This window comes from Canis aureus, chromosome 4, assembly GCF_053574225.1.
Source record: "Canis aureus isolate CA01 chromosome 4, VMU_Caureus_v.1.0, whole genome shotgun sequence".
NCBI classification, from domain to species: Eukaryota; Metazoa; Chordata; class Mammalia; order Carnivora; family Canidae; genus Canis; species Canis aureus.
Genome location: NC_135614.1, coordinates 1,823,191 through 1,850,968, shown reverse-complemented (window position 1 = coordinate 1,850,968; position 27,778 = coordinate 1,823,191). Strand labels below are relative to the sequence as shown.

Here is a 27,778-nt window from a genome sequence, read left to right as displayed (position 1 = left end):
TGCCAGACTTTCTGCTTTTATTAAGGAACATTTATGCTCAAACATGAATGTATTTAAATAAAAATTCACAAGTAATAAATTTTGTAAATTGAATACAACTACAATCAATACTGAGCTAAAAAGAATACTATTAGCACCAGAGGAGCCCCCTTAAGTCAATCTCTGCAAACTGCCATCATCCAAAAACCATCATTCCAACTTCTAACACCAAGTATTACATTTATCTGCTTCTTGAATGAAAAAACATAGCACTTACTCTTCTGTGTTCTTTTGCATGCATACAATTGTGTTTCATTCATTCCTACTGCTATAGAATACAGCACTGGAAGAAAAGCGCAATTTATGTATGCAGTTTAGTGTTGGTGGCCACTTGTGCAGTTACAACTTCCGGGCTATTGAGAATACTACTACCACTACTACTAACTACTACTTCTAGTAAACATGTATTTCTGTTGGATATATGCCTAGAAGTATAATTACACCGCCAAAATTTACATGTATGTCCAGCTTTAGTACAAAAAGCCTATTTTCCAAAGTGCACAACTTATTCCCACCAAACTTGTATTAGTCTCAGTTGCTTCAGGACTTCATCAGTTTGGTGTTCTATCACTGTAGCCCTTCTGTATGCTGCGGTAGCTGTGGTATAACATTTTTGTTAGAATTTGTTTTTCCTTGATGACTAATGAAATTGAACAACTTTCCATATTTACCGGTCATTTAAATATACTGTCAATTATGTTCCATCTGCTGCTCATTTTTTTTCTTACTCACTTGTTGGAGTTCTTTTTATATTATGTAGTATAGTGCTTTGTTTGATATACACATTGCAATTATATTCTCTGAGTCTGTGACTCACTTTTAGTCATGTATTTTTGGTTTCTGTTTTTTTAACAACAGCAGTTCTTAATTCTTTTTTAAAAAATATTTTACATAGGGATGCCTGGGTGGCTCAGCAGTTGAGCATCTGCCTTTGGCTCATGGCCTGACCCCAGAATCCCAGGAGCGAGTCCCACATTGGGTTCCTTGCATGGAGTCTGCTTCTCCTCCTTTTGCCTGTGTCTCTGCCTCTCTCAGGCAGAGGGAGGAGAAGCAGGCTTCTCATGGGGAGTCTGATGCAGAACTCGATCCCAGGATCCAGGGATCATGACCACACCCAAAGGCAGATGCTCAACCACTGAGCCACCTAGGAGTCCCACAGCTCTTAATTCTAACATAGCCTAATTTATCTATGGTTTTTGTTTCTTGTTTAGGGTGTCTTGGCCATATGTTCACATATATTTTCTTCTAAAAGTGCTACTGTATTATGTTTTACATTTAGATGTACAATCCATACAAAACGAGTTTCTGTGTATGGTGGGTGGCTATAGTCAAAATATTCCTCTTATGCATATAGAGAGCCAATTAACCCAGCACCATATATCAAAAATACCATCTTTTTAATACATGAATATACTGGGGACTGTTTCTGGACATTGTTTATGCTTGTTCCTATACCAGTCTTGATATCTAGCAATCTAAGTCCGGTAGGTTTATTTTTCTATTTTCAGGTTGTCTTAGCTACAGTTAATCATTGCATCTGCATGTTTTAAATTCAGATTTGCTCATTCCCTCCACTTATATTGGTCTTTAATGTCCCTGAATTTGGTGATGCAGTTTTTGGATTTCTAGAACTTACTTTCTTAGGACTAATGTAAACCTAACAGCAATTTAACAGCAGTTAAAGTATACATCTTGATATAATTTGATAAACACACCTATATAATCATCACCACAATATAGTGAGCCTACCCATCACCAGCAAGGATCACTGACCCTGTATTGCCTGATGTCCACTGACATGAAAACAATTAACTATGTTTCCTTTCTCCCCTGTGTTTTTAGGCAGCAGGTAAATCTGCTATCTTGTCCTGAGTGGATTCAACTGTCCTGGTATCACTTAGTTTATTTTCTATTCGCAATTTATATTGATAAACATTTTTTCTTTTTTTTTTGATAAACAATTTTTCTACAGTGAGTTTGCCAAATTACTCTCATAATGTCTTCATTATGAGATTTTTTTTCACATTTCTATGCAATGATACCACCTACCAATAATGAGCTATACTTTAGTCTTCCCCATTTAATGTCTTAAACTTTTTTCCTTTTTGCCTTATTGGTAAGCTAGAGCCTTCAGTCCTATGTTAAAGAGGTACCAAGCATTCTTGTCTCATTAATACCAGGAAGAGCTAGTTCAGTATTTATCTTCTTAGTATGATATTTGTTGTATGTTGATTTCCTTTTATTTTTAATGAGCTTCCCTTTCAGTCCTAGTTTTTTTAGTCATGAATGGGTGTAAAGCTTAATCAAATATATTTTCTGCCATCTATTTAAATAATAAAGTGGCTTCACTTACTTTTTCTACCGATGTGGTAGGTTATGTCAATTAACTTAAGCTTGTAAATATTTATTCCAAAATAATTTCACTTATAAGTCATATACATAATACCAAAAAATTCCCATGTCCCCTCAGATTCTCCTAAATGCACTGTATCTCTTCCATCTGTCCCTTGCATACTCGCACTCTATACACACACACACACACACACACACACACTTATTAGTCTTTCTCTAAAGCCATTTGAAAATAAGCTGCAGACATGAAACTCCATTACCCCTACACACTCCAGTGTGTATTTCCCCCAGAGGCATTATCCTACAGAACCACCCAATAATCATCCAAGTCAAGAGATAAACACTGACTGGGATGCCTGGGTGGCTCAGCAGTTGATCAACAGCCTTTGGCTCAGGGTGTGACTCCAGAATCCTGGGATTGAGTCCCATATCAGGCTCCCTGAGTGGAGCCTGCTTCTCTCTCGCGGGGTCTCTGCCTCTCTGTCTCTCATGAATAAATAAATAAAATCTTTTTAAAAAGAGATAAACACCACCACCCAATCCATACACTGAATTCTGTCAACTGTTCTAATAGTATCTATTCTTCCTTTGTTTTTATTTAAAAATAGCTGCAGTCTGGGTGGTTTTGTTGGTTGAGCATCAAACTCTTGGTTTCAGCTCAGGTCATGATCTCAGGGTCATGAGATCAAGCCCCACGGTGAGTTGTCCACTCAGCAGTGAGTCTGAAGATTCTCTTCCTCTGCCACTTCTACTTGCTTGCTCACTCTCTAAAATAAAAAAATCTTTAAAATATTTCCATTCTCCCCCAATCTGGAATGGTTTCTCAGTCTTTTTCATGTCCTTCACATATTTAAAGAACATAGGCTTTGCATTCAGTAAAATAGTCTTTCAAATGGGTTCACCAGATATTTCCTAAGGAAACACAGGTCACGCTTTCTTGGCAAAAATACATGATGCTGGCTCTCTCAGTGCATCCCATCAGGGCACACATCATGTTGACTTGTCCTACTCCACTGGTGAGGTGAACTTTAATCACCTCATCACGTTGGTGTCTGCTGGGTTTAATCATAAAATCACCACTTTTGCCTTTGCAGCTGATTAGTATTTTGTGGAGAGATTTTTGAAGACTATTCCAACATCCTATTCTTCATCAAACCACAAATCCACAAATGCTAGCCTATGTTGGCAACTATCTCCTGAATCAACCACCATTCTGATGGCTGCCAAATGGTGTTTTTCTATTGTCATTATTCTCCCTACATTTATTGGCATTAATCTGTAAAGAAAAGTTTTCCCTCCTCCTCCATGAATTTACGCATTTATTTATATCACTATAAATTAACGGAGTCCCATTTTATTAAGTCTCATGTATTCTGATGCTATGGTTATTTTGATGTTCATACTGTCTCAAATTTGGCCAGTGGAACCTGTCCAAGGTGGTTCTTTTGTCCCCATGATTCTTTCAACATTTTCTTACTGTCTGACAACTGGTGTGCTCACTGCTACTGGGTGTCACTGTGTGTAAGCCCTCTCAGCAGACACTCCATAAAACACACACACACACACACACACACACACACACACACACACGAGTTACATTCCAATCCAACACTCCAGGGTTTTCTAACGTTCCCCTTCTCCATTTTTATAAAAACCTCCAATCTGGCTCTCATCATCCTCATTTTTGTATTTGCTCAGTGTTACAGTATTTAAGCCATGCTGTTTCTTCCAGCTGCCCTCAACACACCTGATGCAAGTGTGCACATCACCATAATACCATTCTCATTCCCCAAGGCAGGCCTATTCTGACTTCCATTCTACAAAAGCAAGAGAAAAATACAGAAAGTACAAGGGAGAAAGGAGAACAAGAGGAAGAATTGGCCAAATTGATTTAATTTTAAATATTAAATCCTTTGACTCTTCTAATAAACATGGATATAACTGATTTTTTGTAAATTTACTATTATGCATTTTCATAAAATATCAGTAACTTTATTTTCCTGAAATGTCTTTTATAGGTTTTGGTATCAAGGTGGTACTGAGCTCACAAAATGATTTAGAAAAGCTCCATCTTCCTTTCTCTGTAAAAGTTAATAAAAGCTTGGTATTATTTCCTTCTTAAATATTTGGAATAACTATAGTGAAGCCATCTGTTCTTAGTTTTCTTTCTTGGCAGGTTTTTTTTTTTTATTTTAAATACCAGATATTGTTTGCAGTTGCAATATGGTAACTCTACCTCTGATAATGACCTTGCTTTTAATGGTAGCATGCTGTGCTCAGCAAGGGTCCATCCTACTGGCAGTTCACAAATTCTAATCATTTTTTCTCAGTACTTTAAAAAAAAAAATCTACATTCAGATTCACTTTTCAGGCTCCTGCTCTGCATGGAGTCCTTCTTCTAAAAATTTCTTTAAAAACCAGTATATGTCTAACCTGTAATGTTTAAGGCTTTTTTTGTTTTGTTTTGTTTAAGAATTTTTCACTCCAGCCTTGACAGACTGGGCTCTGCCCTCCTACAAATAGTTTCCTCCTCTACCTGAGCCATACTCAGTACTCAGGTTCTTCCCTGTGGCCAGAACTAGCAAGTATCCTGTCCAGGTAAAACAGCTGCATTTTGCCCATGTACTTTCTGTAATTCACTTCTCTCCTGAATTTTCCTTTTAGTCCTCTTTGCTTCATAGACTGAATTAAAATAGATACTTTTTGTGGTATTTTTCTAGTTGTTCTCAATTAGTACACTGATCTGCTACAAGCTACTATAACCTACTCAGTCGGAGAATCTACTTGTGCTTTCTAAAGCTCTATATTTAAGAATGTATTTTTGTATATGAATTTTTAAATTGCTACATCACAGATGAAAGGTGTTAAATATGTGGAGAAATAGATTTGGGTATAACATGTCACTCACAGAAGATGACACTTGGACAAACTGTTAAACACTTGCCAGTGCAGAATCCACTTATTCTCCACACTCACTTTTACTACATCCATATATATCCAATGTATATCCAGTTGCATATACAGCAACTCACTTTTCCCCTTTGATCTACTATTCCAGAATGAGCCACTCAAAATGAGTTGGCCTCAGAATTACTAAAACTTCTTGCTGGCAAGCTCCTCCTAGAATCCTCCTAGACCTAGTGTGTTACTAGATCCAAAATCTCTTTTACTTGGACATCAGAAAATCCTGTTGGTGGGTCCTCTTGCTAAAAATCTCTTGTTCCGCATATGCTTGAGCAAAAAGCCTGACTTGCTTACAACTATTGGTCCCAGTGTGATGTATTTTCACATCTAATACATTAAATGGAGGAAAACAATACACCTGGCAATGGGCCAAATTATATCTCAACAAAAATAAAATGCTATTTCTAAATGAAAACCATTATCCACATTTCCTAAATTGCTAGAATTCCTTCAAATTGAAAATCTCTGAGGTAAAAGCTTAGATTTTAACTTAAAGCTTCCACTTATTTCAAGTATTTTCTCTAGTAACTTCTGACATCCACTGAGATACTACTTCAAGCATTTCACCCAAGTCTAATAAAATACCACCTCATAGTAAATGCTTTCCTATAGTTTCCTATAATTTGTGCCTTTTCTAAAGCCTCTGCATAAAGTCTACTCTATGATGAGGACAGAGGTCTCTAACTTGTGTGTTTTCTTTGATATTTAGTGAGGTGTGGCTTTGGGCAAAAGGTTCCCTACATTCATTTACGAATATGTTTCCTCTACTCTGAGCTTTCTGATGTATTGTATAATTCAAATTCCACCACAAAGTTTTCAATATTCCAAAGCTTCATATCTTCTCCCACAAGTTCTCTGATTGTGAGAATGGCTCTTAGACCAAAGATGTTCTCAAAATCATTATATCAATGGATTTTTCTCCCTTTTTGTGCTCTTTCTATAAATTCTTGACTTCACCCAGAGTGATTTCCCTCATTTATTACTTTTATAGAGTTTTTCCCCAAATGTGTTCGTTGATGTACAGTCAGTTTAGACTTCACATAGAATGATTTTCCACAAATGTTACATTCATAGGGTTTTTCCCCTGTGTGTGTTCTATGATGTGCAATGAGTTTTGACTTTACACAGAATGATTTTCCACATTCATTACATTCATAGGGTTTCTGTCTTATGTGAGTTCTCTGATGAACAATTAGGGCTGACTTCTGCCGGAAATTTTTCCCACATTCATTACATCCAAAAGGTTTCTCCCCTGTGTGTCTTCTCTGATGTTCTGTGAAACCCGAATAGTAGCAGAAAAATTTTCCGCATTCAATACATTCATAGGGTTTCTCACCTGTGTGAGTTCTCAGGTGTTTGGTAAGGGTTGACTTCTCAGAGAAGGATTTCCCACATTCATTACATTCATAAGGTTTTTCCCCTGTGTGAGTTCTTTGATGTTTAATGAGGTCTGATTTTCTGAGAAAGGCCTTCCTACATTCATAACATTCATAAGGCTTCTCCCCTGTGTGTGTTTTTTGATGTACAGTAAGGACAGACTTAAATGAGAAGGTTTTCCCACATTCAAGACATTCATAAGGTTTCTCCCCTGTGTGTGTTCTCCGATGTTGAGTGAGGGTAGACTTTTCACTGAAAGATTTCCCACATTCCTGACATTCAAAAGGTTTTTCCCCTGTGTGAATTCTCTGATGTTTAATGAGGTCAGAATTTTTATAAAAAGTTTTTCCACATTCATGACATTCACAAGATTTTTCCCCTGTGTGTGTTCTCTGATGTCTGGTGTGGGCTGACTTCTGGTTGAAGGTTTTTCCACATTCATGACATTCATAAGGTTTTTCTCCTGTATGTGTTCTCTGTTGTACACCAAAGACTAACTTTTCACCGAAAAATGTTCCGTATTCATTATATTCAAATATATTGTCAATTGAGTGGTTTCTCTGAATTGGAATGAGGTTTGACTTCTGGCTGAAAGGCTGAGCACTCTGGTGCTCAAAGAGAATGGATTCTTCCAAGAAATTTTCTCCACATTCATTAAATTCACAGCGACTCTCTCTTGGATGTGTTCTCTGATGAGCAAGGAGAGATGACATATCACAGAAGATCTTCCCATATTCAGAGTATTCACAAGTGTTCTTTCCTGTATAAGGTTTCTTATGTACAACAAAGAGTGAATTCTCATGGAAAGCTTTTCTACATTCACTGTATTCAAAATGTTGCTCCAAAATTTGAATTTTCTGATGGTGAACAAAGTCTTCATTAAGGTGGTCATTCCCATTTTTATTATATTCATAAGGTTTCTCTTCAGAATGAATTCTTTCATACTTATCATTATGGAGCCAATTTCTACCTTTGTTAAACTCATTCAACTTCTTTCTTGAATTGTTTCCATTGCTATTAATTAATTCTGAAATATAAATAGAGTAACAAGAAAGATTAGTTGACAAGGGTATTTAGGAGAAACAATTAGTTAGGTTTTGGGGAGTGGACAAGTTTAGGTCATTATCTCTTCATGTCTAGATTATGATAACAGTACATACACCTTCAGTCTCATCTCTCTTTTCTATTCTACACAATAGCAATAAATCAAATTTCTAGGAACTCTAATTCAAAAGGGAATAGTACTATAACCCAATATCTAATATCTCTAATTCTGTTTCTAGCTGATTGAATAGGAATAAAAACACACAACAAAATAGCAAAATCAATGAGTGGTAAAGCCATCCTCGCCACAGGACCAGATCTACAGCTCCTTTGATTTATGGTGTTTTCCTTATACTCCGTCAGAATTGTTCATTAGTGCACTTCTGACCATCAAACCCTCTTCTAATGTTTTCTGGCTTTCCTCCAACCAAATCTCACCTGATTTATCATTAGCTTTTAAACTTGCATATATGTATACATATGCTTTTATATCTCTGCGTAATATAAAAACCTACAATTCTAAACCTAGTTGTAGAACTTTCGTTTACCTGTACCTTAATATTTTTTAGTTATGCACACCTGTCTTTATTCCTTTGCTATCTATAATACTGTACTTGTAATGACATATGATACAATTCTATAGAATGCGAATACTAATACTACTGAGTTCAATAACTAAGAACTGAAGATATTTTTTAAAAAGATTTTTTAAAATTTTTTTAATTTTTTTTTTTTTCAAATTGTATTTTGATTACTGCTGTGATTTTGTTCTTTTTTTCCAATTATTTCCGGTGACATAACACAGCTCATAATACATCTTCTTGTGGTCTTACTCTTTCTGAACCTCTTATTTGCCTACTTTATATTCTTGTATACCGCCTACTTTATATTCTTGTATACCAGAAGCCATTAATGATGAAATCATCATTAATTTATATTAAAAATTAGTAAAAATATCCAGGCATTACATGACAACATTTTTCAGGTGAATTATTTTTCCCCTGCCACTCGCTTGTCCTATCTTCTTTTATTTTTTGTAGTAACTTTGAAAATACCTTGTGATGGCTGTTTTGGTTCTTTTTAATTCCTGAGCACTAAGAGGTGCGTTTCTTCCTGATCCAGGTTTCCCACGGGTGAACTGAGAACCATATTCCAAACTGGTAGGAATATTTCTTAACAAGGGCACTACATGCCCTCCTTAATCTTTACTCTTATCCAACTGACAGAAGTCTTTTTGGTTTTTTGAAGTATCAAAGTCTTTTTCATTTTCTACAATTTCACAGATGGATTGCAGCTTTCCAACACAGCCTGTGCCTATGAGTCTTGATTCTACCCCATCCCTCTGCTTCTCAAGAAGAAACCCAGTATAGAGATCTACCACCATCCTGAAAGCCCTTCCTGCCTTTCTAAAAGATTAAGGTTGGCAATTTGAGGTTCCATCTTTGAAAGTAGCAACTCTGAAATCTGCAGCCTTGCACACACCTCCACCTGATATTTCACTACTGTTGGCAACCCTTCATTTTGTTTTATTGTTGAGAGTTAAAACTTTCTGTTCATTCTTTCAAAAGTGGGGTTGGATTTGTATCTGTTAGTTCTTCTTGTATTCTTGTTTCTAAGAAGTCAAGGTTAAAATGCCAACTTCATGTTTCCATCTTCAAACCTGAGGTCCATTTACTTCTCCTTGAAATACATTCTTCTCTTGGCCTCTAGAATGTCACATTCTCTTAGCTTTCGTTCATCCTCACAGACTCTTCCCACAGTCCCATCCCGCTGCTCAATACTCCTTATCTTCATTTCTAAACCTCTTGGTGCCCCAGGATTGAGCCATGAGACCACATCTCTCATTTATTTACATTCACGAACAAGAATATCTCATATAGTTCCCACAACTTTGAACGTCTTTGCACTGCTGGCATCCATGCTTACATATCATTACAAATAGTGTAACCTCTAAAAGACAAATAATTTTCTAAAAGAATATAAAATGAAAAGTTAATAGAGGCAAAAGAAATTAATAATTTAAAAATCCAAAAGGAGTTGTAAAAGGAGGAGTAAGAAAAGAAAGAAGAAATAGTACATAAGGAAAGAAATAGCAAGACTGTAGGCTTAAGCCCAATTATACCAGTAAACATAAATGGATTAAATAAGTAAGAAATTTTAAGTGTCAAACTAGATTTAACAAACTGCTACTGCTTTCAGTTTATAAGAGACACACTTTAAATATAAGAACATGGTAAGGCTGACAGTGAAGGATGATAAAGAACATACCAAGCAAACTTTAAAGAAAAGAAAGCTGGTACAGCAACACTAATACCAGAATCAGACTTAAAGGCAAAGGTATCACTGCATATATGGAGACAGGCACTGCATAATGGTTGAAGCATACATTAAAAAGTGAGATGTATCCTAAGTTTCTATTTGCCTAATTAATACAGCTTCAAGAAATATCACAGTTGGGAATTTTGAAACACCTTTCTTAGTATCTGATGGAAAAGCAGACAAGACAATTAGAGTACAGAAGACCTGGGACACCTGTGTGGCTCAGTGGTTGAGTGTCTGCCTTCGGCTCAGGGCATGATCCCAAGTCCTTCACTGGGCTCCCCATAGGGAGCCTGCTTCTCCCTCTGCCTGTGTCTCTGTCTCTCTCTCTGTGTCTATCATGAATAAATAGGGATCCCTGGGTGGCGCAGCAGTTTGGCGCCTGCCTTTGGCCCAGGGCGCAATCCTGGAGACCTGGGATAGAATCCCACGTTGGGCTCCTGGTGCATGGAGCCTGCTTCTATGTCTCTGCCTCTCTCTCTCTGTGACTATCATAAATAAATAAAAATTTTAAAAAAATATCATGAATACATAAAATCTTGGGGAAAAAAAAAAAAAAGGAATACAGAAGACCTGAAAAAATACCTATACAAAACAATTACAGAGTCTACTTCCTTCTTTAGTATGCATGGAACATTTATGAAAACAGAGAGTATCAACAAATTTCAAACAACTGAACTTGTTTCGAGAAACTGAAATTCTCTGTTTTAAATTAGAACTCAAGAACTGAAGGATAACTAGAAAAAAAATGATTTTAGAAGCAACTCACTTCTCAACAGCCCATGGATCAAAGAACACATTTTAAAGGAGGGAGGCCCTAAAAGAAAGGTCCATGGCAGCCCTACAGCCCCAGCTATGCCTCACTCAGGACCTAGACAGCTATGACTGTAAACCTGCCAATGTTGAATTTAGTTGATAGGACATGCTGCAAAATTTGCAGTAAGTGAAAAAAGGGGGAATTTAAAAACACTGCTCTGTACTGTTTCGTGGCAACTACATCCAAATATTTGGTAGAAAAGAATTTGGCATAAGTCCTACAGACAGTCATCCCCATCAAGGAAAGAAGTGTCTGTGAGTGAGGATTTGGTGTCCCTGTCTAGAATCTTACAATACTGGAGACAGAGCAAGCCTCCATGCTTGATGATTTTTGCCTAAGGAAGGAAGTGTGCAAAGGAGAGGACATGACTAGGGAGGCAGTGTCCACACAGACACTTTGGGAGTTGTCTTTTGAAAAAGTCGTTTTGAGTTTGCTAATGTGCTGTTATGAAAATCTGATGCCTGGCCCCACTGGAATCTGATGATGGGTCTCTAGCCTGTTGAACCCATTTTTGGGTAGATCAACTTGGAATCTACCACTGGCAAGGTGAATAAGACTTTTTACAATAAAACCTGCAAGAACCAGACAGTGAGAAGTCACACTGAGCAGGACACGGAGGCAGAGTTCCTGACAACTGCAAAATCTTTATTTCCAGGTGTACCCTCTGGGATTGTGCGTGCGTGTGTGCATGTGTGAAAGTCAGGCATTAACTTGCAATCTAAGTGTGATCTGCACCCAAAAGTAGTTATCATGAACATTCAAGTATTTGAGGAAACACCTGCTAGTCCAACAGACCTCAGATATGCCTTCTGTGAGCAGGTTTACCTATAATGTGGTTATTCTATTAGAAAGGGGTACAGAATCTGTTCCTGCCTTGAGCTGATATGCTTCATGACCCTGTCTCTCAGCCTGAAAGCCATTCAAGTCAGTTTTAACTGGCTGGTCAGAGCTCTATGAATAACAGAATGTGCCACAGACTTCTTCCTTGCAGGTCAAGATGAAGTTTGGGCAAAATACTAACACATATTGCTGCCCCTGGTTTGATGCCTTGGGCCAGGTGAAAGGTGAATGGAAACACTTGAAGAGCATCTAGCTTTCTAACACAGACCTTGGTGGTTAAAGACTAAACCAAACATGTACACTGAAAGGGCTAGCACGTACACAGAAAAACTGGCCAGAAGTCAGAAATAAAATGAGTGGTTGTGTAGGTCTGTAGGGAAAATAAATTTTATGTTTCTGCACACTTAGAACTTTTTGAGCAAATCTCAATAAAACTTGGAGCTTAAGATAAAAGAATGCTTGGAAAGTAATTTATGACTAATTAGATAGGGACAAACTCCAGATTCACATTTCTGTGGTGGCACTGGAACCTGGGGCTCTAGTGACATCCCTGTGTATAAAGCTGGAGATGGTGGTCTCCTTTCTCTCCTGAAGAAATTTACTCATAGTCCAAAGAGTTAGAGTGTGAACTCAGGATCCTTCCTTCTCAAGGGAGCAAAGGTTTTTCTCTTTCTTTTTTTTTTTTTCCTCTTTCCTTTTAAAAAGGTAGGCGGTTAGCTACCTCTCTCTTCTACAGAAACACTCAAATTCATTTTATTGTTATTTTTCACCCAAAATACCAACTTTGTATGTATGTATAAGACACCTGGTTTCTGTCTCATTGCTCCAAGAGTAAGAAACTCAAGTACACTAGAACCACAAAGTTGTTATTTGGTTTTAAGTAAATACTAATTTGTCTGCTCTGTTCCAGAAACCTCATGTTGTATTTCTGGTAAAATTAACAAAGATAAATACTAAAAAATTAACAGTCTGAAATTTAAAATCTCCACCAAGAGGTAACTTCAGACCCCAAAAGCTTCACAGGTGAAATATTCCAAACATTAAAGAATAACATAATCTCACATAATATCATCCACAGAAAAGTATGAAGTCTTTAACCCCAAACCTGAAAACATTACAAAAAAGGACAATTATAGGATAATAGTTCTCATGAACACACACAGAGAAAAATCATACATAAAATAGTGAAAAGCCAACCTCAGTGATTTATAAAAAGCAAAATACATTATGATGAAGGAGGATGAACTTCAGATATATCAGGTTGGCTTAATGCTGAAAAATTAATCAAGACTACTCACCATATTAACAGAATAAATATGAAAAATCATGAGTATCTCAATACATGCAGATAAAGCATTTGACGAAATTCAATACTCATTCATAATTAAAAATAAAAGAGGGGGGGTCACCTGGGTTGCACAGTCAGTTAATCATCCAACTCTTCATTTTGGCTCTGGTTGTAATCTCAGGGTTTTGAATCAAGCTCCACGTCAGGCTCCCGACTCAGTGCAGAGTCTGCTTTTCCCTCTCCCTCTGCCCCACCCCACCATGCACTTGATCTTTCTCTAAAATAAATATATCTTTAAAAACAAAAACATAACAAAAAAAACCCTCTTAACTAAGAATAGAAGAAAACTTCCTCAAAATAATAAAGCACATTTATAGAAATCCTTCAGTTAAAATCAGTATTAGTTCTAAACTAGTCAACAGCTTCTCCCTGAAGTCAAGAACAAGACAAGGATGTTCACTTTCACCACTTCTGTACAATATGTTAATGGCATTCTTAGCCAGTACAATAGGCAAAGGAAAGAAAAAAGGTACAAACATTAGGAAGGAGGAAGTAAACTTGTCTTTATTCATAGAGAAAACAATTATTTACCCAAAAATTTTTAAGAAACCTACAAAACAACTAACAGAATAAGTAAACTTAGCTAGGTTGTAGATTACAAGACTGGTATGCAAATACCAAGTTTTTCTTTTTTTCCCCTCTGTAAGATTTTATTTATTTATTTATTTATTTATTTATTTATTTATTTGACGCAGAGAGAGAGAGAGAGAGAGAGAGGATATTAAGCAACAGAAGCAGGCAGAAGAAGAGGGAGAAGCAGGTTCTTCACTGAGCATGGTGACTGACATGGGGCTCAATGGTAGGACCCCCGTATCATGACCTGAGCTGAAGGCAAACGCTTAACCAATCGAATCACCAAGAAGCCCCTCAAATGTTGTTCTATACACTGCATTAGATGTCAATTCTCTCCAAAATGATGAATGCAATCCCAATAAAAGCCCTAAAACAGTAGGTATAGGCGTATGGGTATGGGTGTATGGGTATGTGTGTGTGTGTATTTGTGAAAACGGACAAGCTGATTTTAAAGTTTACATGAAAATGCAAAAGTTCATAGTACCATAGCATTGTCCATAATGTCTGGAAACACAGAAATTATTTTAATATATTTTCTAGATTAAAGTTGTTCTTGGCAACATTCTGTATTCATGCTATACCCAAGCAGCCTTGAAGAAAATAGCAAAGCTAGAAGGCTAATACTGCTGGATGTCAGGACATGTGTATACAAAGATCTGTGTACTTTATGTAATTTATTCCTAAGGGGGGAAAAGATAACATTTGTGTATAAAAGTGACACTGGAGATACTGGATTCAGTGATACTGAGTATCTGAGTCACATCAACCCGCTACTTCCAAAGGTCCAGAGCCTTTAAAAAGTGATTCCTGAAGACCATGTCAATGGTCTTAAAGCTCTGAACTAACCCTTTGTGCTCTAATTTCCTCCTGAACTCCACCTGGCTCATACGTACTAACTCACCTGGGTCACTCTGGCTTGGGAACGCTTCCTCTAATATCCATGGCTCCTCTCCTTGCTCCAACTTGAGGATCACTTCTGGTTTATCAATGGAATACCCTGTGAATAAGAATTGTATGACTTGAGACAAACTGAATGAGTTTCAGGGCCTCTAAAGGTGGAGGACATTATAACTGAAAGGCTATACAATAAAAAAAAATTTAATTTAATCCCTGTTATGAGGCAGAGGAAAACAAACTTCCTTCTGATAACCAAAAGAGAAAAGTCATCCTTGACCTCCAAATTTCAAAGCTAAATACTATTATATTCTTAAAAAAACTCTGCAAGTCTCTGTAAATAAAAAAGGACACCTATACTAGGATGAAACAAACACTACCTACCCACTGAGACAAGATGGCTATAGTTCTCCAACATCACATCCCTGTACAGGGTCCTCTGAGCAAGGTTCAGGTGCTGCCACTCCTCCTGAGTGAAGCCCACAGTAACATCCCTGAATGACAATGATCCCTGGAAAAGCAATTTTCTGCTCAGTCTGAAGTGGTTAGAATTAGATGATGAGAAATAAAGAAGTTAAAAGACTAATTTGTACCATTTTTTATCATTGAAAACTAGCCAGAAAATATTACTAAGGACCTCTACTATATAACTTGTTTTGTGTTATACTTTGTGAGTAAAAAGGAAATCATAGTAGAAATACCGTTGGTGAATTATTTTATTATTTAATGCAAAAAATCTGAGTGCCCACATGTTCCTGGAACTGCCCTGGTTTCTGAGAATTCCAAGTTGAATAAAATACTCCTCCCAGTCTCAAAGAATTTATCCTAATAAGAAAACATACAAAGACACAGCTACCACTGAACTTAAAGAATCCACACCACAAACATGTGCAATGCAGACAGAAATAATAAAGGGGTTCTGTGCAAGTCCCCATGCTCTGATCAGACTGATGTCTCTGATCATATGGGTACAAAGAGGCACAAAGCCCCTGTTGATGCACTTCCCCCAGTTTGCATTTTTCCCTTTTCATTCTCCCCTCCTTTATTTTTTGCTGTTCCCCCTTCAAGAACCGGACATCAAACACCAGGACACTTAAAAACAATTGCATATACTAGGAAAATTAGAAAGTAACGGCAGACCCAAGGAAAGGCTCAGAAAACACCTAAGAAGACATTAAGTTTATACATCAGTCTGATCCTTGGCACAGAGACAGACTATAACAATCAATCAATAAATATATACAAAAATAATAAGGAAATATAGCAAACATTGCAGAATGGAGAGAATCTGATTTCCAGAGTCACCACATTATCAAATGCCCAGTGTTCAATCAAAAAATTACAAGGTATACAAAGAAATAGGAAACTTTGAAACCATAAAACTTCTAGAAAAAACACAGTTGGTAACAAGCTTCTTGACATAGGTCTGGGCAATAATTTTAAATTTGACACTAAAAGCAAAAGCAACAAAAGAAAGAATAAATGAGATTACATCATAACTACAAATTTTTGCACACCAAAGAAAACCATCAACAAAATGTAAAGGCAATCTACTTACTGAATGGGAGAAAAAAATTTCCAAGTAATGCATTAAAAGGGACTAATACCCAAAATACATAAAGAACTCATACAACTCATTTGCAAAAAAAAAAAAAAAAAATCTGATAAAAAAATAGGCAGATCTAAATAGACCGTTTTCAAAGAATGGATGACTAACAAGTTCACAAAAAAAAAAAAAAAAAAAAAAAAAAGCTCAACATCACTAATTATCAGGAAGATACAAATAAAAACCACCATCAATCACCTGTTAGAATGGCTATCAAACACAAGAAGTAACAAATTATACTGAGGATGTAAAGAAAAAGGAACCTTTGTGGACTGTTGGTGGGAGTGTAAATTGGTGCTATGGAAACAGTATAGAGGCTCTCCAAAAAAACTAAAAATAGGGCGGCCTGTGTTGAGTGCCACCTTCAGCCCAGGGCCTGATCCTGGAGACCTGGGATCAAGTCCCACGTCGGACTCCCTGCATGGAGCCTGCTTCTCCCTCTGCCTGTGTCTCTGCCTCTCTCTCTCTCTCTCTCTCTCTCTGTGTCTCTCATTAATAAATAAATAAATAAAATCATAAAAAAAAACACTAAAAATAGAACTACCATATGATCCAGCAATTCCACTTCTGGGTACTTATCCAAAGGAAAAAAAAATAATTCAAAAGGCTATATGTACCTCCATGTTTACTGCAGCATTACTTACAGTATCCAAGATATGGAAACAACCTAAATGTCCATCAATGGATGAATGCATAAAGAAATTGTGGTGTATATATGTACAATGGAGTGTTATTCAACTGTAAAAATGAATGAAACCTTGCCATTTGCAATAACATAGATGGACTTTGTAGAATGATGCTAAGTGATAAAGAGAAAGACAAGTACCATGTGATCTCTCTCATATGTGGAATCTTTAAAAAAAAACAAAACAGGGCAGCCCAGGTGGCTCAGTGGTTTAGCGCCGCCTTCAACTCAGGGCCTGATCCTGGAGACTCAGGATCAAGTCCTGTGTTGGGCTCCCTGCATGGAGCCTGCTTCTCCCTCTGCCTGTCTTTCTCTTTCTCTCTGTCTCATGAATAAATAAATAAAATATTTAAAAACAAAACAAAACATACTCATAGAACAAACTGGTGGTTGCCCGAGTTGGGGAGCGGGGTGGGGGAAATGGGTGAATTCTTTTTTGTTTGTTTAAATAAACTGTTTTATTTTATTTTATTTTTTAAAATTTTTATTTATTTATGATAGTCACACAGAGAGAGAGAGAGAGAGAGGCAAAGACACAGGCAGAGGGAGAAGCAGGTTCCATGCACCGGGAGCCCGACATGGGATTTGATCCCGGGTCTCCAGGATCGCACCCTGGGCCAAAGGCAGGTGCCAAACCACTGCGCCACCCAGGGATCCCCAAATAAACTGTTTTAAAAGAAAAAAGAAGAGCAGCCTAGGTGGCTCAGCGGTTTAGCACCTGCCTTCAGCCCAGTGCATAATCCTGAAGTCCTGGGATCGAGTCCCATGTCAGGCTCCCTGCATGGAGCCTGCTTCTTCCTCTGCCTGTGTCTCTGCCTCTCTCTCTCTGTGTCTCTCATGAATAAGTAAATAAAATCTTAAAAAAACAATAAAGAGAAAAGAAAACTACATACCAATATCCTTTATGAACAGTGATGTAAAATATCCTCAACAAAATATCACCAAACAATTCAGCAGCATAGTAAAAGGATTATAATACACCACAAAGGTACTAAATGAAATATAAGGTACTGGCACAAAACAAGACACAAAGATCAATGGAACAGAATAGAGACCCCAGAAATAAACCCATACCAAATGGTCAATTAAGCTATGACAAAGTAAGAAGTAAGATTAACACTGGGAAAAAGACAGTTTCTTCAACAAATGATGCTGGGGAAACTGGACAGCTAAATGCAAAAGAATGAAACTAGACCACTTTCTTACACTATACACCAAAATAAACTCAAAAGGAATTAAAGACCTAAGTGTAAGACCTGAAACCATAAAACTCCTAGAAGAAAACAGAGCCAGTAATTTCTTTGACACTGGACATAGAAATATTTTTCTAGATATGTCTCCTAAGGCAAGGGAAACAAAGCAAAAATAAACTATTGCAACTATACCAAAATGAAAAGATTTTGCACAAAGGAAATCATCAACAAAACAAAAAAGCAAACCAGTTAATGGGACAAAGTATCTGCAAATGAATATATCCAATAAGGGGTTAAAATCCAAAACATAAAAGGCTTATATAATGCAACACCAAAAAAAAAAAAAAAAAAATCTGATTAAAGAAAACATACAGATGGCAAACAGACACATGAAAAGATACTCAACATCACTCATCATGGAAATGCAAATCAAAACCACAATGAGAGGGCAACCCGGGTGGCCCAGCGGTTTAGTGCCGCCTTCAGCTCGGGGTGTGATCCTGGAGACCCAGGATCGAGTCCCATGTCGGGCTCCCTGCATGGAGCCTGCTTCTCCCTCTGCCTCTCTCTCTCTCTCTCTCTCTCTCTGTCATGAATAAATAAATAAATAAAAATCTTAAAAAAAAAACCCACAATGAGATATCACCTTACATCAGTAAGAATATCTAGTATCAAAAAGAAATAACAAGCGTTGGTGAGGATGTGGAGAAAAAGACACATTTGTACATTTTTGGTGGGAATGGAATTGGTGCAGCCACTGTGGAAAATAGTATGGAAGATCCTCAAAAAATTAAAAACAAAAATACCATGTGATCCAGTAATTTTACTACTGGGCATTTACCCAAAGAAAACAAAAATCTAAACTGGAAAGATATATGTACCCCTATATTTACTGTAGCATTATTTACAATAGCCGAGATATGGAAACAACCCAAATGTCCACTGATAGATGAATGAGTAAAGATCTGGTATACAGACACAATAGACTATTACTCAGCCATAAGAAATAATAAGATCTTGCTATTTGTGACAAAAAGGAAGAACCTAAAAGGTATTATAGCTAAATGAAATACGTCAGACAGAAAAAGACAAATACCATATGATTTCACTTACATGTGGAACCTAAAAAACAAAACAAATGAGCAAACAAATGAAAAGTAAACTCATAAATACAAAGAACAAATCAGTGGTTGCCAAAGGGGATGGGAGATTGGTGAGAAAAAAATACAGATACCTTCAGTTATAAAATAAATCAAGGAGATGAAAATTACAGAGCAGTAAATAAAATCAATAATATTGTGATAATATATGGCAACAGCTGGTGACTACACTTATCGTGGTAAACATTGACTAATGTATAGAATTGTTCAGTTGGGATGTTATTCACCTTAAATTAACACAAAATTGTATTTAATTATACTTCAATTGAAAAATAAAATAAAATAAAAACAATTACGTACCATGAATAAGTCTGGAATCCAAGGATGGAATCCAAGGAATCCAAGGATGGTTCAACATACAATAATTAATCAATGTAATACACCACATCGATACAATGAAGGAAAAAAACCACATGACTATCTCCACTGATGCAGAAAAAGCACTTGGCAAAATTCAACAATCTTTTATGTTAACAACACTTGACAAAATAGAAATAGTAGGGAACTACCCTCACATAATAAAAGCCATGTATGTAAAAAACACAGGTAAAATTATACTCAATGGTGAAAGGTTGAAAGGTATTCTTCTAAGATCAGGAGCAAGGCAAGGCTGTCTGCTTTTACCACTTCTATTCAACACAGTACTGGAATTTCTAGTCAGAGCACTGGATAAGAAAAAGAAATAAAAGGTATCCAAATTGGAAGGGAAAAAGTAAAATTATCTCTGCAAATGTAGAAAAAACCTAAGGACTTCACAAAAAAAATAAACCCTATTCGATCAACTAAATGCTGAATTCATTTATTTTTTTGTGAAGTATATATGTCAACACACAAAGATCAGCTGCATATCTATACAGAAACAATGAAACATCTGAAAAGGAAATTACAAAAACAATTCCATTTACAAAAGCATCAAAAGAAATCTTAGGAATTAATGTAGCCAAAGATGCAAAAGATTCACACAATGGAAACTACAAAACAGGGCTAAAACATATTAAAGAAAATATAAATAAATGGAACCACATCCCATGTATATGGATTAGAAAACTTATTGTGAAAATGTCAGTATTATTCAAAGCAAACTACAGATTCAATGAAATCCCTAGCAAAATGCCAATGATATTTTTTTTTTTTTTTGCAGAAATAAAGACATCTATCCTAAAATGTATACAGAATCTAAAGAAACTGGAATATCCACAACAATGTTGAAAAAAAAACAAAAATAGAAGACTCACACGTTATGATTTCAAAACTTAATACAAAGCTACAGTAATCAAAACAGGATGGTACCAGTATAAAAAGAAACATATAGACCAATGGAATAGAAAACAGAATCTAGAAACAAACCCTCACATATAGTGTCAAATGATTTTTGACAAGGTTGTTAAGACCATTCAATGGAAAAACGACAGTCTTTTGATCAAATGGCACTAGAAAAACTCGATAGTCACATGCAAAAGAATGAAGTTGGACCCTTACCTAACACCATATACAAAAATCAAATCAAAATGGATATCATACCCAAATGTAAAACCTAAAACAATAAAATTCTTACGAGAAATATAGGACAAAAGCTAAACAACATTGGATTTGGCAATGATTTCTTGGATATGACATCAAAGGCATGAGTAACAAAAGAAACTGACAATTTTTTTCATGGGAATTAAAATATTTTCACAACAGATGATTACTATCCACAGACTAAAAAGCCACAGATAAGGAGAAAATATTTTTAAGTCATAGAGCTGATAAGGGATTAATATCCAGAATATGTAAACTTTAAAATTCAGTAACAAAAATACCCAAAACAACTGAATTCAAAAATGGGCAATGGATTTGAACACATATTTCTGCAAAGAAGATATACAAATGGTCAATAAGCACAAGAAAAGATGCTTAACATCATGAATCATTAGAGAAATACAAATCAAAACTACAATAAGATACCACCTCCCAGCCACCAGGATTGATACCAAAAACACAAAAAATAACTGTTGGTATGAATGTAGAGAAAAATGGAACTCCCGTGTACTGTTGGTGGGAATGTAAAATGGTAAAACCACTATGAAAAACAGAATGGAGATTCCTCAAAACATTCAAAATAGAATTACCATATGACCCAGCAATTCTACTTCAAGGTATATATCCAAAAGAAGGTCTCAAAAAGATGTCTGTACACTCATTTTCACAGCAGCAGTGTTACTCGCAATAGCTAAAACATGGAACAAGTCAAGTGTCCATGGACAAATGAATCAATAAGCAAAATGCATGTACACAAACAATGGGATATTACTCAGCCTTAAAAGCAGAAAAAAGTTTGCAATGTGCTACAACACGGATGAATCTTGAGGACATTATGCTAAGTGAAATGAGCCAGTCACACAAGGACAAATGCTACAGATTCCACTTATGTGAGGTACTTAGGGTAATCAAAATTACAGAAACAGGAAGTATAATAGTTTCCAGTGGCTGAAGATAGGGGAGACTGGGGAGTTACTGTTTAACAAGTAGAGAATTTCAGTTTTACAAGATAAGAGTATGGGGATGGATGGTAGTAATAGATGCATAACAAACATATTTAAAACCACTGAAGTGGGGGCACCTGAGTGGCTCAAGCAGTTGAGCATCTGCCTTCGGCTCAGGTCGTAATCCTGGGGTCCTGGGATCGAGTCCCACATTGGGCTCCCTGCAGGGAGCCTGCTTCTCTCTCTGCCTGTGTCTCTGTCTTTCTCTCTGTTTCTCAGAATAAATAAATAAAATCTTAAAAAAAAATAAAAAAATAAAACCACTGAACTGTATACTCAAAAAAAGTTTAAGATGGTAAGTTTTATGTTATTTGTATTTTACCACCATAAAAAAAGAAAAAAAAGTAAAAATGTACTGATATATACTACAATATGGATGAACCTTGAAAACATGAAAGATGCCAGACACAAATGCCCATATACCGAATGACTCAATTTGGCTTTTTTTTTTTTTTTAAGATTTTATTTGTTTATTTGAGAGAGAATTAGTGTGTGCACAAGCAGGGGGGAGAGACAGAGGGAGAGGGAGAAAGGAGCAGGGAGCCCGACACAGGGCTGGTCCCAACCTGAGCCAAAGGCAGACGCTTAACCAACTGAGCCGCCAAATGCCCCTGAATGACTCAATTTATATGAAATACTCAGAATAGACCAATCCACAGAGATAGAACACGACTGCTGGTTGCCAGGAGTTGGGTGAATGGGAGAATGGAGGGAAACTCCTTCATGAATGAATCAAGGGCTTTATTCAGAATGATGAAATATTCTGAAACTTGATTAAGGTAGTAGCTGCATATAACACTGTGAATAACATATAACAGTAAATGCCACTGAATTGATCACTTTAAAATAGTTAATTCTGTATGTGAATTTAACTAGGTTTTTAAAAAAATGCATAAGAAGAAAGTGTGCGGAATAAAATTACAATGAAAGATGAAGGAGTTAAAGCCACATATCAGTCACCACAACAAATCGACAATAGATTAAATTCTCAATATAAAGGACAGGGCATTTCGTATTAGGCTAAAAATGTCTAGTTATGTGTTCCTTATCAAAAAATATACTCACAAAGAGTATGTCAAAGCTTACTAAGCTGCAATACCTCCATGATGCAAAAGCCTTCAGGACATCAAAAAAGGAATGACTGGTGAGTGAGAATGGATAACATCCCCTCTTACAAGTCAAGTGGTTTTCGGTTACTTGCTTTCAACTAAGTTGAAAGAGAAATTAATTAGAGCTGTATTAAGAAAACAGTTCCATTTAGAACAGCATCTAGGAGAATAAAATACTTAAGAATAAATTTGAGCAAAGATATGTAAAATTTGCATTCTGAAAACTAGAAAACATTGCTGAAAGAAATTAAAGACCTAAGTAAAACCTCTCAAGTTCACAGACTGTAAAACCTAATATTGTTAAAACAGCACTATTCCCCAAAGTGATGCACAGATTCAATGCCATCCTTACCAAAATCCCAACAGCCTTTCTTTGCAGAAACAGAAAGGTTAATCTAAAATTCATGGACTTGCAAGGGATCTTGATGTAGAACAGTTTTGTAGTTTCACAATAAGTTAAACATAGAATGACTCATCAATTTTACTCCCAGGAAAGAACTGAAATAGTTCTTCAAACAAAAACTTGTACATGAATACTCATAGCAGCACGGTTCTCAATAGCCAAACATGGAATCACTCCAAATGCCCATCAACAGATGGATACACAGAAGGTGGTATATACATACACCAGAATATCATTCAGTCATAAAAAAAGATAAAGGAGTGGTACATGCTACGATTTGGGTTTTGAAAACATTAAGGTAAATGAAAGAAGTTACACATAAAAGACTACATACTGTATGATTCCATCTAAATGAGAAATCCAAAATAGACACATCTGTAAACAGAAAGCACATTAGTGGTTGCTAGGGGCTAGGGAGACTGGGGAGTAATTTGCTCATGAAGTCATGGCACTGCTCATTAAAGGTGGGGGGGGGTTCCTTTTGGTGGGATTAAACTATTCTGGAAGGAGAGGGTGGTTTGGTTGTACATGTGAATGTATCAGGTGCAAGTGAATTCTAGACTTTAAAAAGGTTCAAATGTGGGACACCTGGGTAGCTCAGAGGGTTGAGCGGCTGATTCGGATTTTGGCTCGGGTCATGATCTCAGTCAGGGGCCTGAGAATAAGTCTCATGCAGGAAGTCCCTGAGTGGGGAGCCTGCTTCTCTCCCTCTGCCCCTCACCCTGCCTGTGCACACATGCTCGCTCTCTCTCAAATTACATCTTTTTTTAAAAAAAGGTTTAAATGTGAATTTCATGTTATGTGTATTTCACAATTCAAAAAAAGCGGCATCCCTCACTGTACTCTGCAAAAATTTACATGTCATCCTTGCACAGGGGCCATGCTAATCTTCTCTGTTATCATTCCAATTTTAGTATATATGTGGCCAAAGCAAGCGCTCTGCAGGAATGCAGATTCTGCCCAGCTCCCAGGGCTGTCACAAGGCCTATCTCACCATACTGACCACCCTAGGTCATTCTAGTCTGCACTAATTTGCTCCGTCTTTGAACAACCATGAGCCCTAATGCTGGCATAATTCATGTGCAACTCAACTTTTCCTCTGAATTGGACAAGAATTATTTCACTATACGCCTACCACTTCTCGTGTAATTGCAGGACTCACACTGAAAGGTACACCATGCCACCAAATGAAGCTTATCAAAAAACTTTTTTATGTTCCAGTTTCAAAACTCAGATCAAAGGTGTTCATTTATCTACAGTGCATATTTGCCTTACTGTACCAGAGGTCAGCAAACAGCAAATATTTTTGATAGATGGTCACATAGTAAATAGTCTAGGCTTGCCTGAGCTATACAGTCTGTCTCAACCACCCAACTCAACCCCTATAATATGAAGCAGCCACAGCCACATATGAATGTCTATAAAACGTTATAAACACATCTGAATTTCATATAATTTCCCATCACAAAATTCTACTCTTGATTGGTTTCTCAACCATTTAAGTTTTTAGTTGGGCAGCTCAGGTGGCTCAGCGCTTTAGCGCCTCCTTCAGCCCAGGGCCTGATCCTGGAGACTTGGGATCCAGTCCCATGTCGGGCTCCCTGCATGGAGCCTGCTTCTCCCTCTGCCTGTTTCTGCCTCTCCCTCTCTCTCTCTCTCTCTCTCTCTGTGTCTCTCATGAATAAATAAAATCTTAAAAAAAATAAAATAAAATGAATGAATGAATGAATAAACAAATAAATAAATAAAAGTTCTTAGTTTGTGGGCCTTTGAAAAATAGGCAGCAGGCTGTATTTGGCCCATGTACTGTAATGTGTTGACATGTGTTCTGTATTTTCTCTAATGTTAACATATTTATTTCCACTATTTTATATAAAGGCATAGACATTCTATGAACTTCACATTATCATTGTTAGGCAAAACTGTGAATGAACAACTCACCTGGGATGTGATCATCTTCTGCTGGCCCTGGAAGAGTGTGGATAACCGTGAGGGTACAGCTGAGAAGATAAGAACCATCATGAGATGTCTAAGAAACTCCACAGAGCTGCTGGCAAAACACCTCTGAAGGGGAGGTGTTTTGAGAAGGGGCAGAAAGGAGGACAGGAAGGAGGGAGCAGCAGATGCACAATTCCATAGTGCTTGGACAGGCTAGTTCTTCAATGTAAAAACATTTGTTTTCAGGGCACCTGGGTGGCTCAGTCAGGGCAAAGCAACTCTTGATCTTGGGGTCGTAGGTTCAAGCTGCATGTTGGGTGTAGAGATTACTTAAAAATAAAATCCTTAAAAAATGTTTTTGTTTTCGACTGATTTAGTAACAATGTATGCTCTAACACAGAAAAATATAAATGACACAGGACACTTATAATTAAGCAAACTAGGAAAAGCCAAGAAATGGAACATAATGCTTTCATTAAAAACTGTTGCTGAGCAAAAATATTCAAGTTGTAATGCATTATAAACCAGAGAATCCCACTAGGTTCTGAAAACAGGGATGGGGTTTTTAAGGTCTGGTCTTTTTCCAAAGGGGGAAAAAGAAAGTTTGCTTTAACTCAGTTTCAGGTTCTCAAACATATCTTTTGACTAAAAATAACAACAAACCGGTTTTAGCTTATCTGTTGTCAAAGCAGAAAACACCTGCCTGGACGGTCCAGACACTCCCGGTCTGCTCTGGTTTCTGCCACAAGATGTGACCAAGAGCAGGTAAGGTAAGTGAAAGAAGACCCATTTCCTTCTCTCCCTACCCCACCCCTATGCTTAACCAGAGCACAAACAGCTAAGACGTGAAGGCCTCTCCTGCGGCACAGCGCCTCTCGGACTCCATCAGATGCGGACAGGGGCGCACCAGCATAGGCAGGCCCTCGGAACCTGGGAGGGGAGGACAGAGGGAGGAGGAGGAGGTAGTTTCCCCTTCCGCGGCTGGTCAGCCCTTCCTTCCACGTGATGCCTCACGGCTTCCCAACAAGCTGTACGTTCTGTTCCTTCCGGCCTACCCCCTCCCGGCCACGGCCGACATCCCTCCTGGAAGCTGGCCCACAACGTCCACCGTCATCCAGTCTGTAAGAACCTGGCTGCCACCCTGGTTCTGGCGGGAGGGAGGGCTCCAATGGCTTCTGGCTGACCCAGTCCTGGCTCCTCCCACCTTCACTCCGGATCTCTACTGAGGTCAGGGCCCAGGCGGGGGTCCCTGCTCCCGGGATCCCCCTTCTCCCCTCACAAGAGCTGCCAGTCAGAATCCCCATCCCAGGTCTGAAGCTCCTGGGCCTTCCTGTGCCCCTGAATCACCAGCCGGACCTTGTGTCCGTGCAGACTGCTGTTTGCAAGCTGCAGGATGTCAGTGGGCCCTGGGTGCCTCCCCGTAGGTGCCGGCTTCGCAGGTTCTCCGGCGACAAGGTCAGGGCGGCCGCTGGGTCTGCCTGCGCCCAGGCCGGAGGGGGCGGGGGCCGAGGAAGGGCACCCAGCCCTGCTCGAGCCCGCTACGCGGTGGCCGTGGGAACGCGGCCGTGGCCGCAGGTGGCTGGGAGCGCCCAGCGGGGCCGTGAGTGTAGAGGAGCCCGGCCCCCGGGAGACAGGGTCGGGCCTCACGCCCCGAGGCGGGACCGCCGGACTCCCGAGGCCTCGGCCGACCCCGCGCGGCGGCGATGGAGACACCAAGCTTCGCTCGGCCACAGGCGCTGGGACGGGCCGGTTCGCATTCCGGGCATAGGGACCGCGCAGGACGCCCGCCCCGAGCTCAGGTACCAGGGCCTTCGCGGCCTCTGGCCCCGCCCCCCCGCCCCCCGGAGCTTCCCCGGAGCTTCCCCGGAGCTTCCCCGCGACGGGTCACCCACGCCGACCCCGAGGCTCACCGGCCGCGGCCTCCCGCCGGCGCCCGCCCGCAGCAGCCGGAGCAGCCGGGGCCGTCTTCTCGCGAGACCACGGCGGCCGACGAGAACCCGCCGGGCGCGGAGCGCAGGCGTGGAAGGCGGGAGCCGCTGGCGTGTCCCGCTGCGCGCGCGCCGAGCCCCCGAGATTCCGGCGCCGCCTCGCGGGGAAATAGTCCGCAGACGAGGGGGCGTGGAGACTCGGCAGATGAGGCGCAAGACGCTGACGTGCCGACGCCACAGGTTTAGTCGTTGTTCGTCGGGGGCAAATCGTGGGCACCTGAATACGCACCGAGCCCGTGAGGACCCGGCCGTGTCGGGAGAGCGCGCCCGCCCCGCCCCGCCCCTTCCCGCCCGCCCCTTCCCGCGCGCCGCCCCGCCCCTTCCCGCGCGCCGCCCCGCCCCGTGCGCCGCCCCGCCCCGCCCCTTCCCGCCCCGCCCCGTGCGCCGCCCACGTCGGGACCCTCTTCGGGAGTCGGTCCCCCGCTGCGTTCTTGTCTTTCCGGCTCTTGGTTGATGAACGGAATGAGGAATTCTGGCTATTCCTGAACTCCTCGATTTGGCGTCATGAGTGGCTACGCCGGCATGAAGCCAACACTGGGGCGGGCTCTTCGGAGTTTGATGTGTCGAGACACGGAATACCGTTCCTCATGGGGGGACTTCCTTT

The 27,778-nt window shown here is 39.0% G+C and overlaps 1 protein-coding gene and 1 pseudogene across 1 annotated transcript; both read right to left on the bottom strand.

Moving 5' to 3' along the window:
* On the bottom strand, positions 1-27,209 carry LOC144312045 (uncharacterized). The gene is made up of 5 exons (XM_077894361.1): positions 27,097-27,209; positions 25,190-25,248; positions 14,952-15,078; positions 14,575-14,670; positions 1-7,759 (listed from the first exon to the last, which is right to left on the bottom strand). The coding sequence occupies exons 2-5, from the start codon at positions 25,202-25,204 to the stop codon at positions 6,309-6,311; spliced, it is 1,689 nt and encodes a 562-aa protein (XP_077750487.1). The 5' UTR covers positions 25,205-25,248; positions 27,097-27,209; the 3' UTR covers positions 1-6,308.
* Positions 24,067-24,184, bottom strand: LOC144313159 (U6 spliceosomal RNA; annotated as a pseudogene).
* Positions 27,210-27,778: the final 569 nt, after the last annotated feature.